Raw genomic sequence first — 27653 nt, forward strand, 5'->3', positions numbered from 1 at the left:
CTAAACCAATCTCATCTGCCCAAAGCAATGCATTCCATTGAGAGACCCTGCTGCTGGGGCTCTGAGTGCTCCTTTTCCTCCTGCAAAAACAACCAGAAATGGGACAAAAGAGGGTCAGGAGTCCACAGGGTGCAAGGGATGATGCCTGCTGGAGGTGGGGTGTTGGCAGCAAAGTGGGTTTAAGGGAAAACCTTTCAGTCGAGGTCTCTGAGTACCACTTTTAGTGCTCTTTTCCAGTTTCTTTTTTTTTTCTTTTTTTTTTCCTTTTTTTTCTTCTTTTTAAATTTATTTTTTAATTAACTGAAAAACCTGGGTTTTTTTTTTCAGCACTTTTTGCTTTTTTCCCTCTTTGCTCCCCTTCTGGCTTTGTTTTAGGCCAAGCCACTCCCGGGTGCCAGTGACTGGGGCCAGCCCCAGTGAGAGCCCAGCTGCTGGCAGGGCGCTTACAGGGACCTGGGGAGCTGCCATCATTTTGCTGCCTTTGCCTGACACACTTCTGCTCCATCTGCTGCCACCCGCCCCGCTCTGCAGCAGCCCGTCCCCCACCCTGCAGCCCCCCAGGGACTCTGGTGCAGGGTACCAGCAGGACCTGCATTTGGGGGTGGGGGGAGGTAGAAATGGACCAGTTGCCAGGGCGACAGCATCCTCCTGCAACATAGAAACCACGGTTTCCATGGAAACCTTTTTGCCCCAGTTATTCTGCCACTGCCACTTCCTTCAATTTGCCTTTAAGATTTGCATTTTGGAGTAGCCCCCCTCCCTATAGTGGCTGTGAGACCCCCCAGGCAGCCCCCAGGGCCGGGTCCCCAGCAGGGCCGCGGTCCCCAGGGCGGGCGATGGGTTTGGGAAGCGGTTGCCCCGGCAACAGAAACAGGGCGTTTCTGGCAGCGGTGGTCACCATGGGGATGGGGATGCTGACGAAGGCTTGTGAGGCTGAGAAGACAAATTGCCCTCATCATTATCTCCAGGCTTGTCAATCAAACATATTCCCTTATTTACCTCGGCGAGGAGAGAGCCCCGGGAGCACACGGAGAGGGAGGGAGCGAGAGGAGAGCTGCTTGCTCCAAACTCCGCACCGGGGAGGGAGCATTGCCAGCCCCTTGGCATGGCCACCATCACCTGCAACCGCTTCACCGAGGAGTACCAGCTCTTTGAGGAACTGGGCAAGTAAGTTGGAGAGGGGCTTGGATGCGCCCCCAACACTCGGAGCAGGAGTGGGGCTGGGGAGGTGCCTGAGCAGAGCTGGAAACAGTGGATATGGGGAAAAGCAATGGGCATGGAGCGTCGGGGAGCAGTGGGGGGACTGGGATCGGGATGGGGTCTGCCAGTCCCTGTTCCATCTCCTCCTGACTTCAAATGCATGCCAATAGGTGCAGACCCAGTGCACCGCATTTTGGGATTGGGGAGGGGTTGGCTGCCCCTCTTATGGAAAAAAAACCAGCACTCCTGGAAGAGGATGCTGCCGGCTCCCCCAGTAACTTCCCCCGCTGGGAGGAGGGACGGGACAGCCGAGGGGGAAAGCCCCAGTGGTGGGCGCCCTCCAGTTCCTTTAGGGAATTTCTCTGTGCAGATTCCCCAGCGTTTGACTCATCCCGTGGGATACTCAACCTGCAGGGCAGCCCTTGTGGAAATCCCACTCGGAGCTGGGGATCTACCCACCCTGTCCCCCATCCCATCTGCATGTGTGAGTGCCCCATAAGGAGCCTCAGCCCCTGCTTTGCTGCAGGGAGGTCTAAGTGGGTCTGCATGGCACTGCCTGCTGCAAATCAGGGTGTGTGCGTGGTGCAGAGGATAGCAGTTGGAGCAGTTCTGGGGGGGCACTGAGCACCCTGAGGTGGAGCAGTGTGCTTGTCCCAGCAACACACATGTCCTCAGTGCTGGGCAGCGGATGCTCCATGTCTCAGTGGGGAGAGAGTGGCTGTAAATTGAGTGTACAAGGAAGCAGGCGTATGCCTCTCTTTGGTTTGGTTTTGGTGCCCGTTTTTGCTGCTGCCCCAGAGCCGGGTGCCCCTGCTGCTGGTGAGGTGCCCTTTGTCAGATAGGTGTGTGGCTGTGGCAGTCTGCAGGCATGAAAACTTGTTCCAGACCCGCATCCCTGCATCGCCGGGCAGCCTTCGCTGAAATGTGCACCCATGCGTGCGAGGGCGTGCAGAACGGGGGCGAGAGAAAAAGGAGAGGACAAAGATGGAGAACTCAAGAGGCTGACACAGGGGAGGACGTTGTGCCAGGCGGGATGCAGCTGGTGCTCCCCATTCGGATGGTCGCTGCTGCAAACAAGTGCAGAGCAGAGCGCTGGTCCTGGGGTGTGCTGATGGACGCATACATCTACTTGCAGTTGGGGCAGGTGCTGGGGGTTGGTGGGCAGCTGTGATTGAGGAGCGGTGACTGGGGAGCAGCTCTGTGCTGTGCAGAGAGTCCCAGCTGATGCTGCAAGCAGAGTGCCCGGGACCTGGGGCATGGTATGGCTTGGGACCTGGTTTTCCAGAGGTTTCCCAGCTTTTCTAGGTTCTGTGGGAGAGCAGCGGTGCCCGCAAGGGATGCTGCTGGACCCGGTGCAGTACATGGAGCATGGTGGGGAGCTTTTGGGCTGTGTGTGATGGGAGAGGCCTGGGATGGCAGTGAGGCTTTGCCAGACGGGGTGAGCACCCAGACCTGATGAGACAGACCGGCAGATGTGTTTCTCCACTTTCACTAATTAATGAGCAAACCTTGCAGCAGTAGCTTGCACCCCAGCCAGCCTGGAGCACTCAGCATCCCCTGACACAGAAGCAGAGCAGCTCAGCCCAGAGCTCTCGCAGCTCCGTGCATCCCACAACACCTCCCCTTGGTTCGGCAGAGGCAGGTATAAGGCTGAGAAACGTTCCCAAGTCAGAGCCCTTGCTGACCTGTCAGTGTGATGTGGTGCAGGTTGGGAATTTTCCACTGGGATGGTTTCCAGTGCATCCCACACTTTCAACAATCAGTGGTTTCCCAGGGGGAAATTTCTGCTATGTGAGCTCAGGAAGGGAAATCAGGACGGAGTGCTGCATGGCTCGCTGCGGCAGCGGCTGCCCATAAACCCAGCAAGGGTGATGGCATTCCCAGTGCACAGCCCCAAGGAGCTGGTGCCATGTGCTGGGGCATCAGCACATCCCCTCCACCTTCCCCCAGCTGCCTGTGTTTCTTTTCTACCCAAGGAAGACCAGTGAAGGGTGCGGGGTGCCAGGCAGCTGTTCCCAACCCCTTTGCCATTCCTTCAGCTTCCAACCATCGTGATATGCATCCCGTGGGGCTGTCCCAAACACAGGACACAGATCTAGTCCCACATTCCTGTAGGGGATACCTGCATCTGCAGCATCCCTGCAGGACGCCAAGCTGGCAAGGGGCTGCAACACTCCCCCTCACCCCCTCTACAACCTGCAGGAGCCAAGGGATGGGGCGAGAAGCAGGGGCAGCACGGGGGCAGCAGGGAGAGGATCCTGCCCACGGCCATCCAGGTAGGACAAACAGCAAGAAGCAGCTCCTTGGGTGCCTCCGAATCCGCCCCCACAGCAGGTTCAGGGAGAGGCTGGCGGCAATTAGTGTGCGCTCAGCCCCTCCGCTACCAGAGCTGCAGGAGAGGGTTTTCATTAAAAAAAAAAAAAAAAAAAAAAAGATATGGAGGAACAAAAAATCCCCAGCCCACACTCTTCTCTCTAGAAAGGAGATAAAATGCCTCGGAGGAGGAGGAGGTGTTGAAGAGAGGGAGGGCGGCAGCAGCGCAGCCTGGAGCTGGCAGGGAAGGTGTGAAGAAGGGGGAACGGAGCATCCCCATGTCAGAGGAGCTGGGGGGGCTTGCAGGACCTTAGGGACAAGGCATGGGGGTCACACCTGGGCTAGGGGACACTGGCACTGGCCATGGGGCTGCGAACCAGTGGCAGGAGCTCGCACGGATGAGGTCCAATCTGGGCTGTGCAACCTGTGCCTATGTACTGCTTCTGTACCTAACCCCATAGCTTAGCTGGGCTCAAATGAATGAATGGCTGAATAGCTGTCTGTGCTTGGACATCAGTGGCTGAGAATATCCAGGAGCAATGCAGGAGAACCAGGGACCGTTGTTTCCCTCTTGCTAACCTGGGGTGGGGACATAGTCCAGACTTGTGTCTCTAGCCTCTGGTACAGCCTTGGGGCACCCACGTCCCTCCAGCCCTATGTAGGATCATGCAGCGGAGCCCCACATTGGGTTTGGAGTTGGGCCGAGCACCTGGGACTTCTCTGCCGTGAGTATTCTGCATTGCCACAAAGCAAAGGTGGATCTTTAGGAAAAAAAAGCAAAGATGGGTCACGGGGGAGGAAGGAGCCTCCAGACCCAGAGTTGATGGGGCTCCTGGTGGGACAGGATGAGCAGAACTAGGAGCAGCATGGCTCCGGATTCCCCATCACGTCAAGCTGAATAAGAAGGATTTCTCAATTCCTTTCCAATTAAAGCCCTCAAGGCTACGGGAATAGGAACAGCTCAGCTATTCCAGAGGCCAGGGTCAAACTGCAGAATGAGGAAGCATCAAGCTCCTTCCTCTCCTCTCCAGCTCCTCTCTGACACGTGCTTCAGGTGATGCTGCACGGGCTGGCAGCTTTGCTGGGGCTCCTGCACCCCGCTGCTTGCCTGTTCTGCTAAAGATCTCACTCAGCCCCAAATTGCCCATCTCCACCCACCTCCACCACTACAATCAATTATCCACTGCTGCTTGGCAGCGTGCTCGCAAACTGCGGCCTTTTATTCCTCGCCATGGAGCAGGAGCGGGGGAAGATGGAGCAGGAGGTGGCATTGCTTTTGATAGTTGTTATTTCAGCGATCGGAAGGGTTTGGCAGCAAAGGGAGCCCGGTACAAAGGTTGTGCTCAGCAGGGCAGTGCGCTGCTGCTGCGGTGGGTTTGCAGCCACAGGGATCTTGCACCGGTTGCCTGCAGCCATGGTGAGCGCTCATAGCTGGTTCTGAAAATTGCTGCAGTGATTGTGAGAGATCTGAAGCTGGCAAAGACACTCGTACACATGGAGTGAAGTGGTTGAGTGCAGTGCAACAGCTGTGTCCATTCCCAGTGTCCCCAAGGAGCTCCTGGTAAATCTCTGCCCTTTCTCTGCCAGTAGTGGATAAAGCAGAACTGAAAGGGATGAGAGAGCACTGAGGGGTGAATCCTGCAGCCATCCCCAGGGCTATCTCTGCCTTCCCATGTCCCCAAGGACTGCAGTGTCAGGAAGCACCCACTTTGCTCCCCCACTCTCAAAAACCCTTTCTCTTTCAATAGCCATGACATGCCATCCCATCCCATCCCATCCCATCCCATCCCATCCCATCCCATCCCATCCCATCCCATCCCATCCCAATCCCATCCCATCCCATCCCATCCCTCACCACTGCCCCCCAGAACATTAGGACTGTCCTGTGTCCTTGCCTGTACTGAGCCTTTCACCTCCCTCTGCTCCTTGTCTTCCCAGGGGTGCTTTCTCTATTGTCCGGAGATGTGTGAAGGTGTTGGCAGGACAAGAGTATGCAGCCAAAATCATCAACACCAAGAAGCTGTCTGCCCGAGGTAGGTGCTGGGGGTGCTCAGGGGGTTGGCAAGGTTTGGTGGCAGGGAAGACCTTTGCCCCACTCCATCCTCACTGTGGTGCATCCTGAGCTCCTCGATGAATGGCCATTAAATGCATGGACATTGCCAGTGGGCGCCCTGCTGGGAGGCTGTAATTAACTCGCTGCTCCTGCTGCTCTCCTTGACGCCACTGCTCACATCTGAAAGCAAAAATGAAGCACAGAAAATGGTGACAAGCTGCTGTCTGACCTCAAATCAAACCACTGCGTGCCAATGCAGTACAGCACTGATGCCTAACTGAGGAGCTCGGCTCCAAACCCCCATTTGGAGGTGGAAATCCCCCACAGCTTGCTGCTCTCCATCCTCTCCTCAGGTTTGCAATGTCTCTGTGTCCATCCGTCAGCTGGAGAGAGCCTCAGGTTATTTTAGCTGCTCTGCTGGCTGGAACCAGTGGCTTCTGGTGGTAATAGACCCACGCTCTCCCCCATTGTGCAGTGCTGTAGCATGGGATTGGCCATTGCCTGGGCTGCAAGCTGTCCCCAGAGGGATGCATTGGGCTGGTGGCCCGTGGGAATGTGTCCCACAGGGATGTGTGCCATTGAGATATGCCAGCAGCTATGCCACACGCGAAGGTATGGTGGGATGGTGTGCAGGGAGGAGTGATGCTGCAGGACACCCCGGGGTGCCTTTGGACATGCTTGGCTACCAAAGAGAGAAACTCTCTCTCATGCTTGGAGAGAAACTGCAGATGAGGAAGAAATGATTTTTGAGTGCAGACTGCAGTTGGATTTGTGGGGGAGACGATCCAGTGGCCAGGTGGAGCTGGGTCCCCACTGCTGTCCCCATCTCCTTTCTGTGACCACTGGCTTCTCCTAAGCAAGCACGTTTGCCTTCCCAAAAAGCAGCAATTCTGCACTTCCCCTTGGCTGGTTAATCTCAATTTCTGCAGATGAGGAAACCCAATGGGAAACTAACTGCAGATTGGGAAACTGAGGCAGAGAGTGGGGAAGGGTGATTTACCCAATGTCACCTTGGGGCTGGGGCAGAAAGCAGCTCTCCTGTCTCACATGTCAGTGGTTGCAGATTTGATGCAGAGCAAGACAGCGAGGTGTGAGCTTGCAAGGTAGCTGCAATGGTGCCGGGAGACACAGCCCTAATTATATCCTCACCTCTCCCGTTGTTGGGTTCCTGCTATCGCCAAATGCCTTCAGACAGAGGTGCGGTGAGGCAGCACTTGCAGAGTGCTGGAAGGCACAGCAAGCAGTTCTGGCATGGAACCGGAGCCTAATGTGGGGCCATTACCTCTTTCAGACCACCAGAAGCTGGAGCGAGAGGCTCGGATCTGCCGCCTCCTGAAGCACCCCAACATCGGTAAGCACACCCTGCACCACTGCCTGCCCCGTCCCCACCACCCCTCATGTGGGGCTGTGAGGTGGGCACCGGGGCTCCCTCCTCTTCCTCATCAGGAAGAAGTTTCTCCAAAAGGGGTCACGTACAGAACGGCCCCCACCAAGCGCAGGGGGGATCTAAGTAGGTCCCAACTAACCCAGTTGGCTGCACATCCCTGCGGGAGGAGCAGGGCTGCATGGGGACTATTTTTATTCCTCGGATGCTGTGTTCCTCTGCATGCTCCAAAAAGCGGCTCCAGCTCTGAGCAGCAGCAGAGAGCGGCGTGGGAGAGGCGATGGCGAGGGGGAAGCGAAGACTTTCCCACCGGCCGTCCATCTGAGAGTAGCCTCCTTCAGAAAAGCTGTTTCAGGAAAACTCCTGAGCCCCTGCAAAAGACAAAAATAGGCAAGGAGGAGAGAGAGGAGAAGGGAAAAAATTGCAGCAAAAATCCCAAAGCTTAGCCTCGACGGTGATGCTGATGCAGGCTGCCTGTGCCCAGTGCTGGTATGGAGTCCAACACGGGGACAAAACAGCTGTCTGCTTCGAGCAGCATGGGATGTGCAGATCCCATCAGAGCCAGCACAGCTGGGGGCATGAGGAAGCTGGAATGCTGTGATCACTGAGGGGCTGTGAGGCTCTCTCTAATCGCCCGCAGTGCCTCCCCAGCCCTCCTCTCCCATAGGAACGCCAGACTGTGCAGACAGGGTTTGCACAGACGTGAGCCTGCAGGGACCAGCTCCTGCTTTGCACCATGCATGCATTAGGGGCTGCGCTGGGAAGCTGCACCCCCAGCCCTGTGTCACAGCACTGTGTCAGGAGCAGTGCAGATTCACCAGGTTGCATTACCCAGGAGGCATTCTAGAGCGGGACATTTTGGCTACATCCAGTGCTGCAGCTTTAGCTGTGAATACCCATTGCCCTGTGACTGTGGGGAGCAGTGCTACGTCCAAAGCTCTTAGCACTGAGCAGTTTGACGCTGCCGCTGTGCTCAGCCTATGGCCAGCAGCAGATGCTCACAGGACTGAGCTATACTTGGAGCAGCTGCTCCTCATTATACCCTTGGCTCCTGGCAGCCACGGGCAATGGGACTTCCCCAAGCAGGGGATGTATCCGGACCATCTGCTTAGAGTTACACCACCCCATCCGCACCGAATTTGCTTAATCCCCTTTTGAACATGGTAGGATTTGGCAAGATCCCAGCACAATACCCCCAAATCCCTCTCAGATGAGATGAAACAGAAGGAAATGTGGCGCTTTCAACAGAGGAAGGCAGAAAAGCTGAGATTATGTGTCAGAGAGAAGTGCTGAGCAAACACAGGTGACGGAGCATAGGGGAGTGGAGACCATCAATAGGGAGGAACGAGCAGGGAATGGGGTGAGCATCCTTATCGTTAACACCCACAGCCTAAAAGGAATGTTTCCACACAGGGCACAGCTGGTGTAGTGCAGAGAAATGGGCTGAAAGTGATGTCAGGTGAGCAGTGAGGAGGGGTTAAATACACACAGCCCCAGTGAAATCAGGGTGAAGTGAGATGTGGGCAGACAATGCCAGACTGTGTTTTGCACACCAGATTCTGTCCCACCTTTTTCTGCACCTTTGCCATGCGTCTGACTGCTGAGATGTGAGAACTGAGCTGAAGGGCAACGTGCTCTCACAGGGGCATCCCTTGGAGCAGGGCGAAGAGCCAGGCAGGGGGATGGGACAGAGTGCTCCTGCTCAGGGAATCTCATCCCGTGATGATTCCTGGACATCCCCAGCAGGAGTGCTCCCAAGGAGAGAAAAAAGGTCATGAAGAGGAGGGAAAAAATAACTACAGAGACAGGTCAGAGTCAGGGCTGGGTTGGCAGCCTGGCACTATCCTGACCTGAGCTGGGATCTCAGCCGATTGCTGGCTGTCCCCAGTTTAGATGTGACTTCTGAACTATGGCTCGTGGAGGCCCTTGGCTGAGTGGGGCTGCTGCCAGTCAGTGGCAATGGGAAGAGGGGCAGGGGGGAGGATGAGCTCCCAGCAGATATCCCTGCTATGCCAAAGGGCACCCAGGCTCCCCAGGCAGCCCATAACCCCCTGTCTCTGCTGCAGTGAGGCTCCATGACAGCATCTCTGAAGAGGGCCACCACTACCTGATATTTGACCTGTGAGTGCCATTTAAACTCATCTTCTAATCTGCTGCATGCTCTCATCGAGGTGATGTGCCCCATAGCCTCCCCCATCTCATCCCTGCACTGCTGTGGGCTGCCTTGAAGTCCTTCTCTGCATAGAGAGGGAAGAGCCAAGCTTTGAGTCCTTAAAGTTGGCAGCTGGACTTGTTCTTTGTCAGTTCCTCCCATCCCATATCCCATCCCATCCTCTTCTATGCCAGGCAGATGACACTCTGTCCCTGCCCCACTCCCTCGTGCATGGCAGCAGTACTTGGATGGGTTACTAGGGCTGAGCATGCTGTGAGCACACCCAGCCCTGCTGCAACGCCCAGTGTGAATCCCTTGTTCTGTCCCAGGGTCACTGGTGGGGAGCTGTTTGAGGACATCGTGGCCAGAGAGTACTACAGCGAAGCGGATGCCAGGTGAGCAGGGATCTGGGCAGGAAAGGACAAGAGGTGTCCCACGTCCCCACAGCTTCCCAGGGCTCTATGCACTCTGCTTTCTGAAATTCGAACTCTTGCTCTGATGTTCACCACTTGGAAGCCTTAAGGAGGGTTGGTTGGGGCAGGATGGCTGAGGGTGCAGTTTCCAAGTACCTCTGTGCCTCTTGGCTTTGCCCCATGGATAGGGCATAGTCCATACAAATGCTTAAGGGGTTGCCGAGCTCTGTGCTACCTCTGCCTCCGTGAAAATATCCCCTATTTCTAGGCAAAAAGCAATCATAATTAACAGATTGCTTGCACTGAATCTACTTCCAACGCATCCTCTTATTAGTGTCATACAAATAACATAAAAGTAAATAAAGGCTTGCCTTACAGACAGCTGTTTTGGAACAAAAGTGATCATAGCCTCATTCTTTTTCCCTGCCTTTCTCATGCATGCAGTGAGGCTGGAGTTTAATGAACTTGACATAAAGCAAACTGACACAGCGAGAGCCACCCATGTTAGACAGGGCTGGGAAAATGGGGCTGAAGCATCAGCTGCATGGCTGACGGGCACAGCTGCTCTGTTCCTCTTTAGAGACCAAACTGGGCTGGTACTATGTCTGCACCATCAGTCCCCAGCTCCTGGTGCCAGTTCTGTGGGAGCCCACGGGTGCACGCATAGCCTCAGCTCCCTGTTCACTTGTTGGTGGCCAACAAGTGATGTGGTGGAGAGGGACACTGTTCTGCGGGGCTGCAGGTGGGACGTGGCGATGGGAGAAGGGCAGGGGGTGAGATGCAGCCACGTGGACGTAACTAAGGCACTTGTGTGAGATTTCTCCTCTTTGCAGCCATTGCATCCAGCAGATCCTGGAAGCTGTCCTGCACTGCCACCAGATGGGAGTGGTCCACCGGGACCTGAAGGTATGGGCTGCAGGGATGGGTCTGTGGAAGGGTGTGGGGACCCATCAGTGGTGCAAGACCCTGTGGGGCAATGCCTGACACCCTCCAGGGTGGGGAGGAATGCCATATGGGAGCTCCTGGAAAGATTCGGCAGCTCTTGGGCAAAACAACTCAAGGGAGAGTGGGTAGAGAGGTACTTATAGACCATGGTCCTCTATGGTGTGCTGGGATACGTAGCCCCACAGAGCAGTGGGACCACATCCATCCTTCCCCCAGATGTGTTTGGAAGTCATAGCAGAGCCCATAGGTTCTCTCTGAGACACTCTCCTCCTCCTGCAGCCTGAGAACCTGCTGTTGGCCTCCAAACTGAAGGGGGCTGCTGTCAAACTGGCTGACTTCGGTCTCGCCATTGAGGTGGAGGGAGACCAGCAAGCCTGGTTTGGTGAGTATGGCTGTGGATTATCCACTGGGCCCTGCTCAGGTTGGGTCAGTGGTATCAGGCCTGGAGGGCTGAGCACCCCCAAGCCATGCATGGGGATGCTTGCAGCGTGCAGGGTGTATGATGGGTTGGTTCTCTGTCACAGGTTTTGCTGGCACCCCAGGATACCTCTCCCCTGAGGTGCTCCGCAAGGATCCCTATGGCAAAGCTGTGGACCTGTGGGCTTGTGGTAAGGGAAGTTAATCTCAAGAATGTCCTCAGTTTCTCTCCCTGATTTGGGCCGGTCCCTAGCATGGGTCTGCTCACACCTGCAGGGCAGTGCCTCTCACTCACCTGCTGACCCCATGTCCCCTCCTGCACAGGCGTCATCCTCTACATCCTGCTGGTTGGGTACCCACCATTCTGGGATGAAGACCAGCACCGCCTCTACCAGCAGATCAAGGCTGGGGCTTATGATGTGAGTGCATTTCTCTTTCTGCTCCCTCCACTACCACCCTTTCCTCCCACTGCCCCCTCACTGCAGTCTGCTGCTCCAGAAGAGTGACTGGGATGATTCAGATGGGAATGAGTTCCCTTCCCTTGCTCTGGTTGTAGAGGGCTGACTGAGATGCCGTGCCCAAGTCACACATTGGCACCTTTCAGTCCACTTTGCAGAACAGATGGGTGTCGTCCTGGGTCTTGTCCTCTCTCCAGCTCTGCTCCCCAACTGGCAGCGATTCCCATTTGCTTCCATGAGTTCCTCTGCCTGCTCCCACCTGGGGCTGGAGGAGAACCAGCCCAATCGCCGAGGCCTGCTGCTCCTTGCCTTGCTCCCTGCCATCCCTCACCCATCCCTCTGTTGGCAGTTCCCCTCCCCTGAGTGGGACACTGTCACTCCCGAAGCGAAAGATCTTATCAACAAGATGCTGACCATCAACCCATCCAAACGCATCACGGCAGCGGAGGCTCTGAAGCACCCCTGGATATCGGTGAGTTGGGTGGCACTCACCCACAGGGACCCAAGCTCTGTGGGCATAGGGGTTTGCACTGGGACCCTGCACACATGTGCCCTGAGCCAAGTCTCTCTCTTCCCAGCACCGCGCCACCGTGGCCTCATGCATGCATAGGCAGGAGACGGTGGATTGCCTGAAGAAGTTCAACGCTCGGAGGAAGCTAAAGGTAATTTGCACGCTGTCCTACCCAGGCTGCTGCAGAATGCTTGGTGGGGTCTGTGGGGGCTGGGTGCTGAGTGGGGAGAGTCAGGGTTTGTGTGGATTTGCACTAGGCTGCACGCAGTGTGACACAGAGTAGGGCAGCTGCAGGCTACTAACATGATTATCAAGAAAAGAAACTGGCTATGAACTGTTATTACTTTTCAGCCAGACAAGTAATCAAATTAGTTCAGGCATGCACTTCAAAATGGTAATCCATTACTGCAGGCAATTAGTCCTAAGTAATCTCATTATACGCTGAGCAACTAGTTAGTAGAGTCAGATGGAGAAGGGGCAGCATTTTTCTGGGTGTTATTTTGCAGTGTTGCTGTATGGGTGGCTTCCATGAAAAATCCCCATCCCTTTCATTTCAATCACATCCATTTCCGCTCCCGGCGGCTCCCTTGCCACCAGCTGCCCACCCCGGCCAGCAAAGAATGGGATTGAAATGTGCCCTGGGTTATTGAATATCCCTTTAATCTTTGAGGGAAGATTCAGAGCCTGCAACCCAATGCCCTGGCGTTAGGGATAAGAAGTCGGGTCAGCCTGTGGGCCAGCTTCCTTCCAGCAAAGGGTGTGGGGGACAGGTGACACACAGAGCTGGGAGCATGGGGACCCGGTGCTCTGCACACTCCCCTCCTTTCTGCCTTCTGTGTGTTGCAGGGAGCCATCCTCACCACCATGCTGGCCACCAGGAACTTCTCCGGTAGGTGCTGTCTCTGGGTTTCTCCCCTGAGGGCAGAGCTGGGTGGGGGGGGGGGCAGCTACAGTGGGGCTGAAACTGCAGCTGGGTGCTCTGGGGAGGTGGTGATTTGGCACCCTCCCTCCTGGAGATGTTTGTGATGTGGATCCTCCAGATGCCCCAGCAGCACAGGGTCCCCCCACTTCATCCACCTCGGGACGCTGACCCTGCAGTGATGCTGCTCCTCTCCCACATCCCTGCATCCCCAGGGCTGCACTGAGAGGCAGGGATGGAGCATGGCAGTTTGCAGGGTTCTCAGCACAGCATGGCTTGTTTTCAGCTGGGAATTTTGGAGTGCTTTGCTGAGATACTCCAGGAGCCGGGTTTTGGTGTGGACAGGGAGAATCAGGGGCAGCTGGCCCAGCCAGGAGCAAATGGCCACAGTCAGGATTGGCATCTGCATTTGTCGCAGGGGGGTGGGGAGATCATGCTGACATATTTAGCACTTGTGGGCAGCGTGTGTGGGGCTGGAGGAGTCCAGCAGCTGGCACGGATCCGGTTACGAAAGGCGCAAAGCATCAAAGGGCAGGAAACCCAAAAGCTTCTCTCCTAGCACTTCCCATCCACGCAACCCAGGGGCTGCCCGTGCCCCCTGCCCACCCCAGCAGGCAACAGGATCAGCACGGGACTGCTCCTACGGGCGCTCCAGGATGTGGGGTCCCTGGTTCAGCCGGGGGGTTCGGCGCTTGGCCAGCAGCTGGAGGTGGGCACTGGAAAGGCATCTGCTTTTCATCATTGTCAAAATGTGGGCTGCAGCTGTCAGGCCGGCGGGCCGGCAGCACATGATCCCAGCAGCATGGGGCTAAAATTAGAGGGGCGGCAGGCGGGCGGCCCATTCCAGCGCCGCGCCGACAGCGCCCGCAGCCAGCGGGCTCCCTATGGGGCACCCCACTGCCTCGCCGTGACGTTTGGGGACGCTGATGTCCCTCATGGAGAGCCGCTCTGGTGGGACGGGCCGGTGCTGGAGAGGTCATCCCTGAGCTCGCAGGGTTGCGCCGGAGGGGCTGTGAGAGGACGAGAGCCGCTACTCGGCTCTGCTGCCCGGCATCATGCTGCTGATCTTCGGCCTCCTGGTCCTGGTGCCCTGCCTGGCTCTGCTCACCTCTTTCCTCCTCTCTCCAGGAGGCAAGAGCGGTGGCAACAAGAAGAATGACGGCGTGAAGGTAAGTCCCCTCCTGCCTGCCTCTCCGCTCCCTGGCGCTGGCAGTGGGGTCCTGGTGCTATGCCAGTGCTCCCTGAGGCACCCTGTGCTTTGAAGGATAGTTGTTGGCACTGCTTTCCTGGTGTGTTCCTGAGCCACTGGAGCAGCTTTTCAGCATGGCGAGGGAAGGGGTTGGTGCTGCAGCCAGGAGCAACAGAGCACAGTGGAGTCTCACTGCTGCTTTGTTGCCCCAGAAACATGCTTGTTCTGGGGCTTCAGGCTGGTGGTGGGCTTATCACCCCACCTCAGAGCAGTCCTGCTGCTCCAGGGTCCCCCAGCACCATCTTATCCCCACAGTGGTCCATGGAGATGTTTAACCCTCTCGACCCCGTTCTCATCTCCTGTGCTTGCTGTAGATGGAAAAAATGAGCACTCCAACTTGGCAATGTGCTGGGAACAAGCTGGTGCTGGAAGGGCTGCAGGAAGAACGGCCCATGCAAAAGTCTTTTTCTTGTCCTGTTGGATACAAACTATTGCTCAACAGTGGAGAACTTGCACGATCACAATCCTCTGCTCCAGGGCAGGGATGCAAGGTGTGAGGCAGTGCTCTGGGACTCTGATTGCAGCACAGATTCTTTTCTTCTTCTGGTCCTTTTGCAGGGACTCTGCTGTTGTGAGGGTTCCAGGATTTGGAAGAGCAGTGCACTCAGCTGTTTTCTTCCTTCCTTTGCCTAAAAGTTTGGTGCAGCCAAAGGGCTGGGGATGGCTTTTTGTTCCCCTCCCACTAGTTGCGGCATGCCAAGCCTGCAAGATTTGAGACCACACAAAATCTGCACGCAGCTCCACAAAATCAAATATTCTGGCCACGCAGCATTGTTCTGCAACATGAAGCTGATGGGTTACATTGCTATGAGTGGAAATTGCCTTGGGCAGTGGGATGTCACATGGCTCCCAGGGCAGGACTGCTGGCTTTGCACAACCCCACGGGAGTCCCAGCAAGCTGCCTGCCAGCCCTCATCTGCTGCTCCTGCAGCCACCTGAGCAGTGATCCCAGGTAGAGGTGCCACAGTGTGAGTTGCTGGAGCATAGCTGATTCAACAGGGAGAAGCTTTTTAAAGCACTGGTGGCTGCAGACACTTCGTCAGGCACAGCCCTGAATTATGTTTTCCAGCAAAAAGGAATTGCCTTGATTTCAGCTCTAGGTGTCATGATAGAAGACCACTTGCTGACCCAGTATCCTAACAGAGATCTCTCTTGGCTTTCCAAGTAGACTGAGTGTGAATGTTAGCCTGGGAAACTGGCTGCTGAGGCCAAAGTTTGGTGGCCCAGCACAGGTACCTGGCATATGGCAGTGCACTGCTGGCAGCTTGTCACTTCCTTCCATCTCACTGGGAAAGCAAGGCAGGGATGTGGAATCCTGCATGGATGGGTGGGCAGGTCGGGAGGGGGCTGAGGGCCCAGTCATACGGGGGGTTTGTCGTCGGAAGAGTTGTCTGCACCTGGAGATATCACCTGGGCCAGCCTTCATGAGAGCAGGCACCAGGAGGGTGCTAGCCCAGGCTTGGAGAGCTCAAAGCACTCTCCCAAGGAGGTTTCCCCCTACAAAAAGCGCTCACAGGATCAAAAACTCCTCTCCACCCCTGCTCTGGGGTCTCCAGGAGGTGTTCTGGTCCCAGCAGCCACGATACCTTCACTGCCCTGTGTAGTGTCCCATCTTGTCACATCGTGAACTAATGAAATCACTGCCCCATGTCACATCCTGTCCCGTCCAAAATTAATGAGCTCACTGCCCCGTGTTGCATCCTGTTACTGTATGTCCCAACTTGACGCAGTCACTGCTTTGTGTTGCATTCTGTTGCGTCTGAAATTTCTGCAGTTTACTGCCCCGTGTCCTGTCCTTGATTTGCAGAGGCTGGGAGCTGTCTCTGGCTGTACGTCCCCCTGAGGTTCCTCCTGATGCACAGCAGCGTGCCCTGCCCCAGGGACACCTGTCGTCCCAGGGAAGAAGGGGTTAGGAATGGCAGAGGACTCAGTGAAGGAGAGGACAGTGCATTGGCGTGGGGGAAACTCAGTATTGATGCTGGTAGAAGCCGTTTAGGAAGTGAAAAGAGCACTGAGGATGGATGGATGTTAGTTTTCCTACTGCAGCCTATTTATTCACCCTAATGTGTTGCTGCATGGGTTTTTCCAAGAGTTTGGCACAGTGCATGTTGCTTTTATCTCTGTGAGACAGGCAGAAATGGTGCCTTGTTAAATGTGCTGGTAAACTGCTGCTTATTTGGCACTGCAGCTCCTAATTCTTGCATTGGTGCTTCCTGTCACCAGCTGTGATTTGTACCCTGCAAACTGGAGGTGGAGAAAGGCCAGTGTGCATTTCCTTAGTGCAGAGGGGGGCACTGCATGAAAAATATGGAGTATCTAGAACTAATTTGGGATTGCAAGTGGGGATGCAGCAATGGGGTCTTCTTTTCCAAAGCCTTAGTGCCTAGTGGTAGTGGTCAAGGATGGAGACGAATATGTGCATATACAAGACTGTCTCTTGGGAGGAAATTTGATTCAGGGCAGCAGAGTTGTGTCAGGACGGCTTCTTATGGTGTGTCTGCCTTGCAGGGTTAAGAAGCGATAGCTGTGCTGGCTTCAAACCAGCCAGCTCTGTGCTGAAGACAAGTGAAAGTCCAGGATGACAATTGGGTGTTTCCACACTGGTCATCACATGGATAGAGTCAGTACAACTTCATTTTGGTGCTCATAACCAAACCACAGTGTTGTGCGGGTGGCAAAGCTGCCAGAGCATTTAGGCATCTCATATTGCTTCTGTAGGCTTGGTAGCCTGGACAGAAAGCCAACAGAGGAGTCACCTACTTCTGCAAGACCTTTGGGCTAGGCAGGTCCTCGGGGTGAGCAACAGCAGGGATTGTGGCAGGTCAGGAGAAAAAGGTGACAGTGGAAATGTGGGCAGGAGCTGGCACGGCCCCGCTGTGCGGTGGCACGTCCCTCCAGGAGCACCAGGTTGGCCTCGTGCCTTTGGTTACCCCTCCGTGAGGACCATGAAGAGTGGCTCAGGAGCTGCTGCCTCTCTCGTGCTGCTCTCTACCTTTCTCACTCTGTGTCTCTTCCTGTTCCATCTCTTCTCCTTGTTTTTCCAGAAAAGAAAGTCCAGTTCCAGCGTTCAGTTAATGGTGAGTGTCCTTCGTCTTCCTCAATGCCGATATTGCTGGGCCTCTCCACATGTTCCAGCTTTCCCCCGTTTTTGGAAGTTACCTCGGGGTAGGGAAGAAGGGCCACCGGGGTTGGAGGGAACATCCTCAAAGCCGTATCACCCACAGTCCCCATTCACAGGGTTGGTGCAGGCACTTGCTGGCCACTTGGCACTTGCTGGTGGGAAACCAGCCCTGGTTCTTGCTGATGGGTTCTCATGCCGTTTCTCCCAGTTCTCCTGACTCAGGTCTGCAGGCTGCATCGGTCCAAGGAGCCTTGGAGAAACACCTTCCATGCCTCTGCGGGGACTGTATGGTCATGGGACACCTTGCCAACCTACATCGGGGTACTATGGGTAATACATCAGCAAGGCTCTGCTGGGAAGAGCTAGCAGAGCCATTGCTCTAGCTCCGCTAGCAGAGTCGCCTTGATGGGGCTCCTGGAGAGAGACGGGGGGTCAGAACCCCCTCCACCCCAAATCTGTCTAGTGCTCAGCTGTTGATGGAAAGAGCTGTGTCTCAGCCTTCGGTGGTCCATGTGGGTCTTGGAAGCACTCTGTTGTATTGTACATTTCTTTCCCTACTCTGCGGTCAGTGTGGTCTCTCTCACTCCTGCACAGTCCCCTCTTTCTCATCCCAGCTCCTCCTCGCTGTTAATTTGTACATCTCTCTCTATCGTACAGTCAACATGGTGTCTTCCACCCCTGCGCAGCCCCTTCCCTGCCCTCCTGGCACCCCGCCGAGCCGCCCCGGACCTGCCCCACCTCTGTGTCCCTGCAGGCGTCGGTAGGACAGGCAGCGCCGTGCCTGCAAGACCCTCCTGAGCCCAGTCCATGCTCCCTTGGCACACGGCCGGGGGGGCTCGGCCAGCGCGGCGCTGCGCTCGAGCTGTGCTGGAGGACGGGTTGGAGCTGCCGGCGTTTTCCTCGGCTGCCGTCCAGTCGCACAGCCGAGCGCTGTGGGGTCGGACTCGGGGGGCTGTCGGACACACAAGCTCCTCCTGGCATGGGGAGAAGACTGGGCTCACCGTGCTGTCTCCTCTCTGTTCTTTGCTCAGGAATCGTCGGAGAGCACCAACACCACCATTGAGGATGAAGACACCAAAGGTACACCAGTGGGGGTACGCCAAGGCCACTAGCCTAGCAGCCCCTAATGGGGTCTTGGCTATGGGAAAGCCCAGCATCAGCACAGTGCCTTGGGTTTCCTTAAGAGTGCACTGCTAGCATAGGTGGCTTCACCTTTGGGTCACCACCAGGAGTATCTGGGACACTGCTGGTGTAGAGAGGAGGCCCACAAAACTGGAAATGGATGATACCATTCCCTTCCTGCATCCTTGCTGAGGTCTGGGCTCCTTTGAGACCAACGTCCCTCAAAGAAAAGACTCCAGGAGAAATCTCTCCTCCCTGCCCACTGGAATCAGCTTTCTAAGAATAACCCAGGGAATCATTTATTGGTGCTAATTTGTAAAGTCTCTTGACTAAATGATCTGAGCGCAACACAAGATAGGCCATAGCCAGATATGTTAGTTGGATACGTGTCCTCCCAAGGCAGGCCTCCCGGTGATGCTCTGTACAGGACAGTCTTCCTTTCTATTAGGAGTGACTTTTGTGTGTCTTTTCAATAATCTTAGCAAAAAAACCCAACCAAACAAAAACCCCAGTGTTTTTGATTTTAATTTGTATTTTTATTCTTCTTTAAACCAACAGTACGGAAGCAAGAAATCATTAAGGTGACAGAGCAGCTGATCGAAGCAATAAGCAATGGCGACTTCGAGTCCTACACGTGAGTGTGCTCAGTTGTGGGTTGGGCTCAGCATCCCAGAGCAAGTGCCAAAGGACCTTGCTGCCAAGGGCAGGGTGACCTGGCAGAGGGACGTGGACACCATTCAAGAGACACAGGAAACATTGGTTTCCCAACCCCGTGCTTTCTCACACTGAGATGACCACATTTCTCTGGTCTTGTTAGCACAAATGCGCCTGTTTTCTGGGTTTGCAGAAAGATGAATAACTGCAAGTGTGATTTATGGTGGAAGAAGGAACATTACATCTCTGGTATCATTACACCCAGACCGCCTCGGGCTGCTTGGAAGCAGGACTGCTCTCTACTTGCTGAGTTTGAAGCTCCTCAGACTACACTTCTTCTGTGTCCAAGGCCTATTTAATTAGTGCATCTGAGTGAGTGCAGGTCTGCTTCCCTGCCCCAGAGGACAGCAGCAGAGATATTTTGATACAGAGCAGAGAGAATTGATTTTTCCCTGCTGTTTTTCTCCTATCTCTTACGAAGAAGGCGGCAGTGCTTAACAGGAGGTGTTGAGTGATGGAGGGACCTGTGTCATCGGGGTCCCAGCTGAACTTGTGGGGCTGGGGGCAAAGGGTGTATTGGCTTCCTGCAGGGCCAGGCCAGGCTTCTGCTTGAAGACAGTCTGTCTTGCTGGAAGCAATGAGATGATTTCTCCCTTCCCTCTCCCTTCCACCTCCCAGGAAGATGTGTGATCCTGGGATGACTGCTTTTGAGCCTGAGGCTCTGGGGAACCTTGTGGAAGGCCTGGATTTTCACCGATTCTACTTTGAAAACCGTAAGCTGCCCCTTGCCTCCTGAGAAACCCTTCCTACCTCCCATGGCCTGGCTACGTCCCTACCTTTAGCAGCTTGCTGAAGACAGGAGGGAAAAGGTGGCTTTGGGAGCATTTAGGCTAGGTTGGAATATCCCAGATGGTGAATGAAGAGCTGTTTGGTTAGTCATAGAATCAGTAAAGAGGGAAAAGACCTCCAAGGTCACCACATCCAACCCACCCCCACCATGCCCGCTAACCATGTTCCTCCGTGCCACGTCCGCATATTTATTGCACACCTCCAGGGATGATGACTCTGCCACTTCACTGTGCAGCCTATTCCAATGCACTGTAATTCTTTCCAAGAAAGAACTTTCCTAATATTCAAGCTGGTGCAACTTAAGGCCATTACCACTTGTCCTAGCTCCCTAGGTGCACCCATCCTGAGCCCATTATATCCTCAGTCTTCCAACCCCAGGACCTCCCCTTCCACACTGAGAAGCCACCTAAAGTCCTTCCTCTGCCTCAGGCTACCCTGATTATCCCCTTTCTAGTGTGGTCCCGGAACAGCAAGCCTGTGCACACGACCATCCTGAACCCCCACATTCACCTGATGGGAGATGAGTCCGCCTGCATCGCCTACATCCGCATCACGCAGTACGTGGACGCAGGGGGCATCCCCCGCACTGCCCAGTCTGAAGAGACCCGCATCTGGCACCGCCGGGATGGCAAATGGCAGATTGTCCACTTCCACAGATCTGGCGCGCCCTCTGTCCTACCGCAGTAAGCCCTGTGAGCATCCAGGGGCTGCGATCGGGGGGCAGATGAGGTGGAAGGGTGGGATCCCATCCCAAAGAGCATAGCTGTAAGATTTGTGGTTGGGGAGGAGATGGGCAGTGGTCATGAGAGGGCAGTGGGAGAGGGATGCTCTGCTGGAATGATGGCTGAGACAACGTCCTGCTCTGCTTGTTGGTGTTTTGCAGCTGAAGCGTGGTACGGCCCGTGCTGGATTTGTCACTGACTGACTGCCAGGGGAGACCCTCCAACTCTTCACCTACAGGATTTTGGCTGTTGGCTCTGCTGCTTGGTTCCTGCTGGAATAGCTCCTCGCTTCTCACTGCACACATGCAACGGCCTCAGCGGCACCTACAAACATCCCGTCTCCATCCCCTTTCACCAGGACCCCTTCCTCTGCATGAACGAAGAAAAGAAAAACCATGAACCTAAATCTGAGCACTTGATGCCTGCCAGGGCAAAAGGCCCCCCTACAGCCCTGCAGTCCCATACATCCCACAGACTGGGACAGGACTCTTCATCCACCTCCATTGCCACTTCTGCTGGCAGCTCCCCAAAGAAGAGGAGGTTGTGGGGAGCTGCTCTGTGCCACACACCCTCCGCACGCCGGTGGATTTTGCCTTGCTGCTATCAAGGTCCCTGCCCGCTGCCCTGAGCTCATGCGTCCCGGCAGCCTCAGCTGGGGAACCTGGGTTTTAAACCATTTGCAAAATTCAGCTTCTGTGCATCTTGGGTGAGGAGGGGAATACGTGGATGGGTGAGTAAAGGTGTCCTGGTGTTTTCTCTTCCCAGGAGGGTAAGTAGATTTGCGCCTTGGCAAGCTACCAGGATGTTCTCTCTCCTTTCTCCCCTCTCTCCTGGGAGCAGGGACTGGCAAAGCTGGGAGAAAAGAGGAGAAAGATGACCTCTGTCTATCACCACAGCCCAGAGAGCTCTCCCAGCCCCACCAGTGGGCTTGGGGCAGCAAATCTCTCCACACCCTGCTCCCATCCCTTTGGATCCTAGCCCCCAACCCCTCGCATGCAGCATCTGCAGCTCCCCATGGCACAAAGGCTGAGGTAGCTGAGCTGGCCACTGATTGGAGACACAGACACCATTGCCCACACGACACCTTCCAGCGAAGATGAGGAATGCAAGCTTTAGTGACAAAACTCTGCAGAATCTGGTTGTGCTTTGAAGAAACAAACAAGCCTTTAGCTATCTTCTACTTTGAGCGCATGCCTTTTTATAGGAAAAAGAAAACAACCTACTGTGTATTTCGTAACTTGATTTTGAGTATTTGCTGAAATGGATCTTTATGTAATATCTAGAAACATTCAACTGTTTGGGGTCGGGGGGTGGGGGGATTTTGGGGGGTTGCTGTTTTCTGTTGCGTTTACATTTGGAGAGGGGTTGCAACGCCATGCCGCTCCCACCGGGGCTGCCAGCAGGCAACGACACCAGGGCACCACGTCCCCAGGGCAGCCGTGTCCTTGGGACACCAGTGTCCCCAGGCTTCTGCAGGGGGCTGCTTGCATGGCAAACCCAGAAGGGGACTCTTCTGAGCCACCAAGGTATGGTTTTTAGGATGGAAGGCAGGGCCAGGACAGGGAATTTTGGTCCTGCCCCTCTGCCATCAGGTAGAGGTTTGACAGACGTGAGGGTGGTGGATTTTCCAGCAATGCTTCAGCTTCTTGTTGTCTTTTTCCAATGGAAGCCCTTTTCTCGTTGACATTGGGCTCCTGCAGTGCTGCTGCCCCAAGGACTTTCTAGCTGCACTCTCTTCATCTGCATGGCGTTTAACTTTCTAGACGGTGCGTGTGTTGAAAAACAAAGAAATTATCAAAAGAAGCACTTGTTTTGGACATTGAAAAAAAAAAAAAGGAAAAAAAGGAAAAAAAAAAAAAGGAAATGTTTTCTCCATGTAAATTCTGGGTGTGTATTTTGCCTTTTCTGTGGTTTTGAATGCTTTGCTCTTTGTCTAGGCAGGGATGGCTGCCTCGCGAAATGCAGCCATGTCTTTGCAGACTGCAAAAATATTTTCCTACTGGATGGAGGGGCAGGAATCCAAACTGTTGGGGTATTGAGAGGCTGTGGGAAGTTTTTGTTGCGTCTCACTGTGCAGGGACCGTGATTGTTGCTGGCAATGTTGCATAGGAGAGACTTTTTTGGAAAGAAATCTCAATGGTCCTCTTCGGATGCGAGTGTATGTCCCCATGCCTTTGGTGGACCTTTGCTGGTTGACTGTGGAGCTATGTTGGCTTGCAAGAACTGCCCCCAAAGCAGGGATATCTATTCAGGGAGAGAACAAGCTTTTAAGACAGAGTTGGGGTGCTTTCACAGACCCATTTTTCTTCCTGTAGTTGCGTAGTGCTGATTTTTTTTTTTTCCTTTTTCATTTTTAAAGGAAGGACTCAGCTCTTTCACGGTTCTCCCTCCTCCCCAGCATTGGCTCTGAAGCCAGCCATGGCAAAGGTCTCATCCACCTCCTGATGTCAGAGCTGTACTGCAGATGGGTGTGAAATTGACAAGAAAGCAGGATGCTGTGGGGCTCAGCCTAGTTTTGGAGCTGCCAACAGCTCTGGGAAGTTGCTCCAGCAGACAAGTGCTGGAGAAAGGGCTGGGACAGATCTTGTGTAGGGTTTGTTGGGTCTGACGGATGGGATGGTGGGGTAGATGCAGTGTCCTTTTACTAGAAGCCCACTTCAAGCAGTTGCTGGCTGAGGAGAATATCCTGGTTTCCAGAGAGGCTTTGAGCTGTTTTTCGGAGGTGATTTCTCTTCCTTGAGGCTTCCCTACCGCCATCTCTCCAAGGACAGGTTCTTTGCGAGGCACCTGGATGTCTTTGCAACACCCAAAATGCTCCCAGTTCTTCTAAGGGTAGTATAGTCTTTTTTCCAATTGTTTCTAGTCTTCCAGTCAAGCCAAAGCCTGACCAAGGAAGACCCAACTTCCCAACCTGCCTAAGTTGGCAGCATTAAGCACCTGCACTTTAGAGCTCTGTTCTGCCTGGTTTCTCTCCCCATTTCACCCTGGTTCTCCAGAGCAGGTTTCTGTATCCCCAGAACATCTCTGAACAAGCACTGATAAGCCAACACCTTTTCTTTTAGTAGCCATTGCGAAAAACTTTGCCTGTCTTCCTTTGCATTTCTTGATTTTTGCCTGAACTTACAGGAAAACCTTATAAAAAATCAACATAATCATATGCCACAGCCTTTTTTTGGCTTGCAGAACAAGGGATGCTGCAGTTACATCTGTACCAGATGTTCTTGCTAGAGATTGTGCTGTTGGCACCAACTGTATTGCATGCTATCTGGTATTGCCCCAGCAATACAACCACAGTTCTGTCATCAAGTGATGACAAGGTCCAGGAGATGTTTACAATATGCAATATGGATGATGCCACCTTCTTGGGATGGAGTTCACTGCCATGGTCTTCCTGTCCCCAGTATCCTCAAGGCCAGAGATCACCTAATATCCTAGTGCAGGTACAGCCTGACTTGTCTGTCCATCCAGGTCAGTGTAAACTCAGAAGTCCTCCAATTTGTTATCTCTTCCATCTCTCAGACCACTGCAGATAACTGAATCTGAGGACTTGCTATGGCGTTCTCAGGCTCACAGACCCACAGGTGGAGTTGGGAACTGCTCCTTTTCCTTTCTGGACTGCCAGGGTCCAGTTTCAGCTGCAACGCCTTCATTTCTCAGGTCTTGCTGGTATATCCACTCTGGAAGGAGAAGAAGCCACCCCTGGGCCTCTGCTCTTTGCTGGAGAGAGCAAATGCTCCGCTCCTCCCTCTAGGCAGGCACAGCCAGGACAGCTCTTTCCCCTTCCCGAATAAATGCTCCACTTTCCAGGCACCAAACCCCACAAATTTGCCTCGTCTCCCTCTGCCCAACATGAATTTATGACCCTGTGGAGGCATGCAGGATGGAGCTGGCAGCATTTGGAGCTCATGGGCTTCTGAGAAACACCAGCAAACAGCAGAGGTGTGTTTCAAAGGGCAGCTACACTGTCTGTGTAGCCCCATGGACCAAGAGCTGTCTGCCAGCAGAAAATCCCATAACCAAATCCTCTGATCATCCCAGGAGCTGGGCTAAACCTTCATCTTCCATCACGGGACACTTCTCATGGTCTACAGAACCATCTTGATGCAAACGACACACTCCTGCTAGCTGGACGAACACTTTGCCATTGCCCATTTCCAAAAATGCAGACCCCAGCCCTTTCATTCCAGACAGGGAAACTCAGATTTTGAACGGGCTGTGGACACATCACAGTAGGGGATAGTGGCCTCTGTGCCATCTGTCCCCCAGAGGCCACCCTCCTCAGCAGACAGTCCTTTCTGCCCTTAGGTACAGAAGAGGGGGTGCGGAGGGGGCCGTATCGAGTGGCTCCTTCCTTCCTTGAGTTGTTGTCCCCTTTTTCTAACTGTTGCACAATTTTAGGGTTTTTGTAACCTTTTTTTTGGACAAGCAGGGAAAATACGTTCACAGTGGTTTAAGAAAAAAAACAAGATCTCTCTCTCATATTATATATATATAAAAATATATATATATGCATACAGGAATTCTCTATGGAAATATTTATTTAAGATGACTGCAAAATATATATATATATATTAATTAAGAGTATACTAAGCTTTGTCAAGCAACATAAACCAGGCCCTGGGGAGGGGTGGCTGCCCGTCCCCTGTGTCTGTAAGTCCATACGGTTGCAGCTGAAGCCTTTATCCTTTTGTATGCTTACTCAATCCTTCGAGCAGTGCGACCACGTTGGATTCTGTGGGCTCTCGATGCGGGGGGGGAGGGATCGGTATCGTTTCCTTGTCCTTTGTTTTCAGAACCTGTGGCTGCAAACGGAACGATCACTGTTCGACTCGGATGCGATACGTGGGAGGGCAGCGGGGGGGCCGGGCGCGGGGCGGGAGGGCGATTGTCCGTTTTATTCTTGGTGTTCAAGTGCAATAAATAGCTAACAACTTCTGAGCATGGAAACGGGTGATTCTCCGTCACTGCAGTGACTCAGACCGTTTGCATCCCTCCGTTGCTGCCCATGAAAGCAGTGAGGCTTAGAGCAAAGCCTGGGTTCCTGGGCTCACCGTGGGCAGCTTCACGTCACCCCCAGCCCTGGCTGTCCCCGTTGCGGGGTGATGGGAACACAGCGCTGGGCTGCTCTGAGGGCAGCAGGAGGAACTCAGGGGTGATGCGGAGCCGTGGGGCGGCGTGGCATGGCTCGGCTCCGCGCCTGCAGTGGTGCTGCGGTCCCACGAGGTGTCAGCAGAAGGCTGTGCTGCGGGAAGCGGGCAGCGCCTGTCCCGAGGCCAACCTCTGCCCCTTGGCAGTATTTCCGTCACTCCGTGCCAAAAAGTGTTGCTGCAAGGTCAATGCGGTGGCAGAGCAGGGTGTTCCCCAGAGGGCGGAACGCGTGGAGGCGTAGGGATGGATGCAGTGCTGTGTCCCAGTGTGCTGTGCCCAGGGGACGTGTCCCTGCCCCGTCCTTCACACTGCACCTCCAAGCGATGGCAGGCATGCAGCCTGTAGGATTCCATGGGGGAATGTGGGGCCAGGACCCCACGGAGCCACGCAGAGCCCAGAGCAGAGTGCCCAGCTCAAAAATTCTCCATCTCCACATCCTGTGAGGGTGTTCCAAGTGCCTCCAGCACTCCGTGGCCAGCAGTGATGCCATGAAGTGCCCAAGCCCACCTCCTGCTCCATCACATCCATCTCTCAACAAGGCCAGGCTGGCTGGGGTCCCCCGGCCCGCACACCACGGTGGCTGGGCAGCACCGTGACCTCCCGAGGCCTCCCGCTCAGCAAATAGTGTCAAGGTTAGAGCGAGGATTCATTGGGGCCATAAATGTTTATGGCAGGCCCTCCCCGCTCCCCAGCCGCCACAGCCTGAACTTTCCATCAGCGACACTTTTATGGCCGGCCTCTAATGATTAACCCAGGGAATAGCGGACGGAGGTGCTTTGCGGCACGGTCGCACTGCCACAGCCCAACGGGCCCAGGGAAGGGGTCTGATGAGGAAGAATAAAGGTCAGAGCCAGCTGGGAAGCGAGCTGAGTTGTGCTCAGTGCCTCCAGCGTGGAGAGAAAAGCAGCAGGAGAAAGACACGTTGGAGAACATCCCTACAGACCCAGAGGTGCAAAGGCAATAATTAAATCCCCCACAGTGAGAGGGAAGGGACACTGAGGAGCAGCGCAGACTGCTGCTGGGTGCTGCTGGAGGGCTGGCTGGTTTCTCCCCGAGGTGGCTATGTGCTGTGCAGCACAGTGGAGCCTGGCACACGTGGGTGACGTGATGACATGGCCATGCCAGGAAAGCCTTGTGCCAGGTTCGCCCTGGAGAGAGCCCAGTACATCAGGGCTACAGGCATAACCCAGACATAAGCCCTCATTTTTCTGTTTATTCTTCACTGTGGTTTTTACCTTAGCGGAACAGAGATGCGTTGGACAACGCAGCAGGTGTCTGTGCCCCACGTGCCTGGAATCCCCTCTGGATGTGCCCTTATGGATGCTGTGTGAGCTCCTCTTCCTCTACCCAGGCAGGAGGTACCCTGGGGCAGCTGCACTAGCATGCTTTGCTGCTGGATCCGGTTGACTCCTGTGCACGAGCTCCTGCATTTATGGGGAAACAGAGATCCAGCCTCTTCCCATTCTTCAGCTTGCCTGAGCCCTGCCCCTGTACGGACCTACAATCTCAGGATGTCCCAGGCCAGTTTATTTATAAAGCGCTTTATTTCCTTCTTACTATTTTTACTGCTCATTTATTAGGTCAGATTTCAGCAGGATGCTGATGCACCCTGGTTTTGCTGGGGTGTCTCTGAGGGCACTGACACAGACCTTCCTCAGGTCATCTAGGATATTGAAATTCTTTCTCACATGTGTTTGTGGGTTGCTGGAGTTAAACACATATTAGCAGAGAACGCACAAACTCAGAGGACTGCCTCCTTCTGCACCAAGCATCCCTGGGCTGGGGCCAAGGGCTTGGGGCAACCCAGATGCTTGCACAGACATTGTCACATGAACATATGGACTCGTTGCACACCTTGCCACACTGAACACAAACACCTTAGGGGTGACAGGACAGGCAGCATCTCTGTCCTGGCAGGGCTGGGGTGGTGGTGAGGGGTCCAGCAGGGCCAGCAGATCCTAAAAGCCTCCCCAGCCCTGAGCCAGCTTGAAGTGCTAAAGTGTAAAGAGGAGAGTTTATCCCC

General features: G+C 54.5%; 1 protein-coding gene across 2 annotated transcripts; it reads left to right on the top strand.

Annotated features, from left to right (window-relative positions):
- Positions 1 to 1105: 1105 nt before the first annotated feature.
- CAMK2A (calcium/calmodulin dependent protein kinase II alpha) lies at positions 1106 to 20447 on the top strand (the record flags this gene model as incomplete). 2 transcript variants are annotated; one of them, XM_079542201.1, is made up of 18 exons in its annotated part: positions 1106 to 1167; positions 5452 to 5546; positions 6858 to 6917; positions 9017 to 9071; positions 9432 to 9497; positions 10349 to 10421; positions 10740 to 10842; positions 10985 to 11068; positions 11202 to 11296; positions 11685 to 11807; positions 11914 to 11997; positions 12693 to 12735; positions 13894 to 13934; positions 17059 to 17091; positions 18167 to 18215; positions 18816 to 18891; positions 19590 to 19684; positions 20215 to 20447. In XM_079542201.1, the coding sequence occupies 18 exons, from the start codon at positions 1106 to 1108 to the stop codon at positions 20445 to 20447; spliced, it is 1470 nt and encodes a 489-aa protein (XP_079398327.1). The 2 variants fall into 2 exon arrangements, with proteins under 2 accessions (XP_079398327.1, XP_079398328.1); XM_079542202.1 differs by lacking the exon at positions 17059 to 17091.
- Between the last annotated feature and the right edge of the window lie 7206 nt (positions 20448 to 27653).

Source organism: Tetrao urogallus (assembly GCF_951394365.1).
Source record: "Tetrao urogallus genome assembly, chromosome: 14".
NCBI lineage: Eukaryota > Metazoa > Chordata > Aves > Galliformes > Phasianidae > Tetrao > Tetrao urogallus.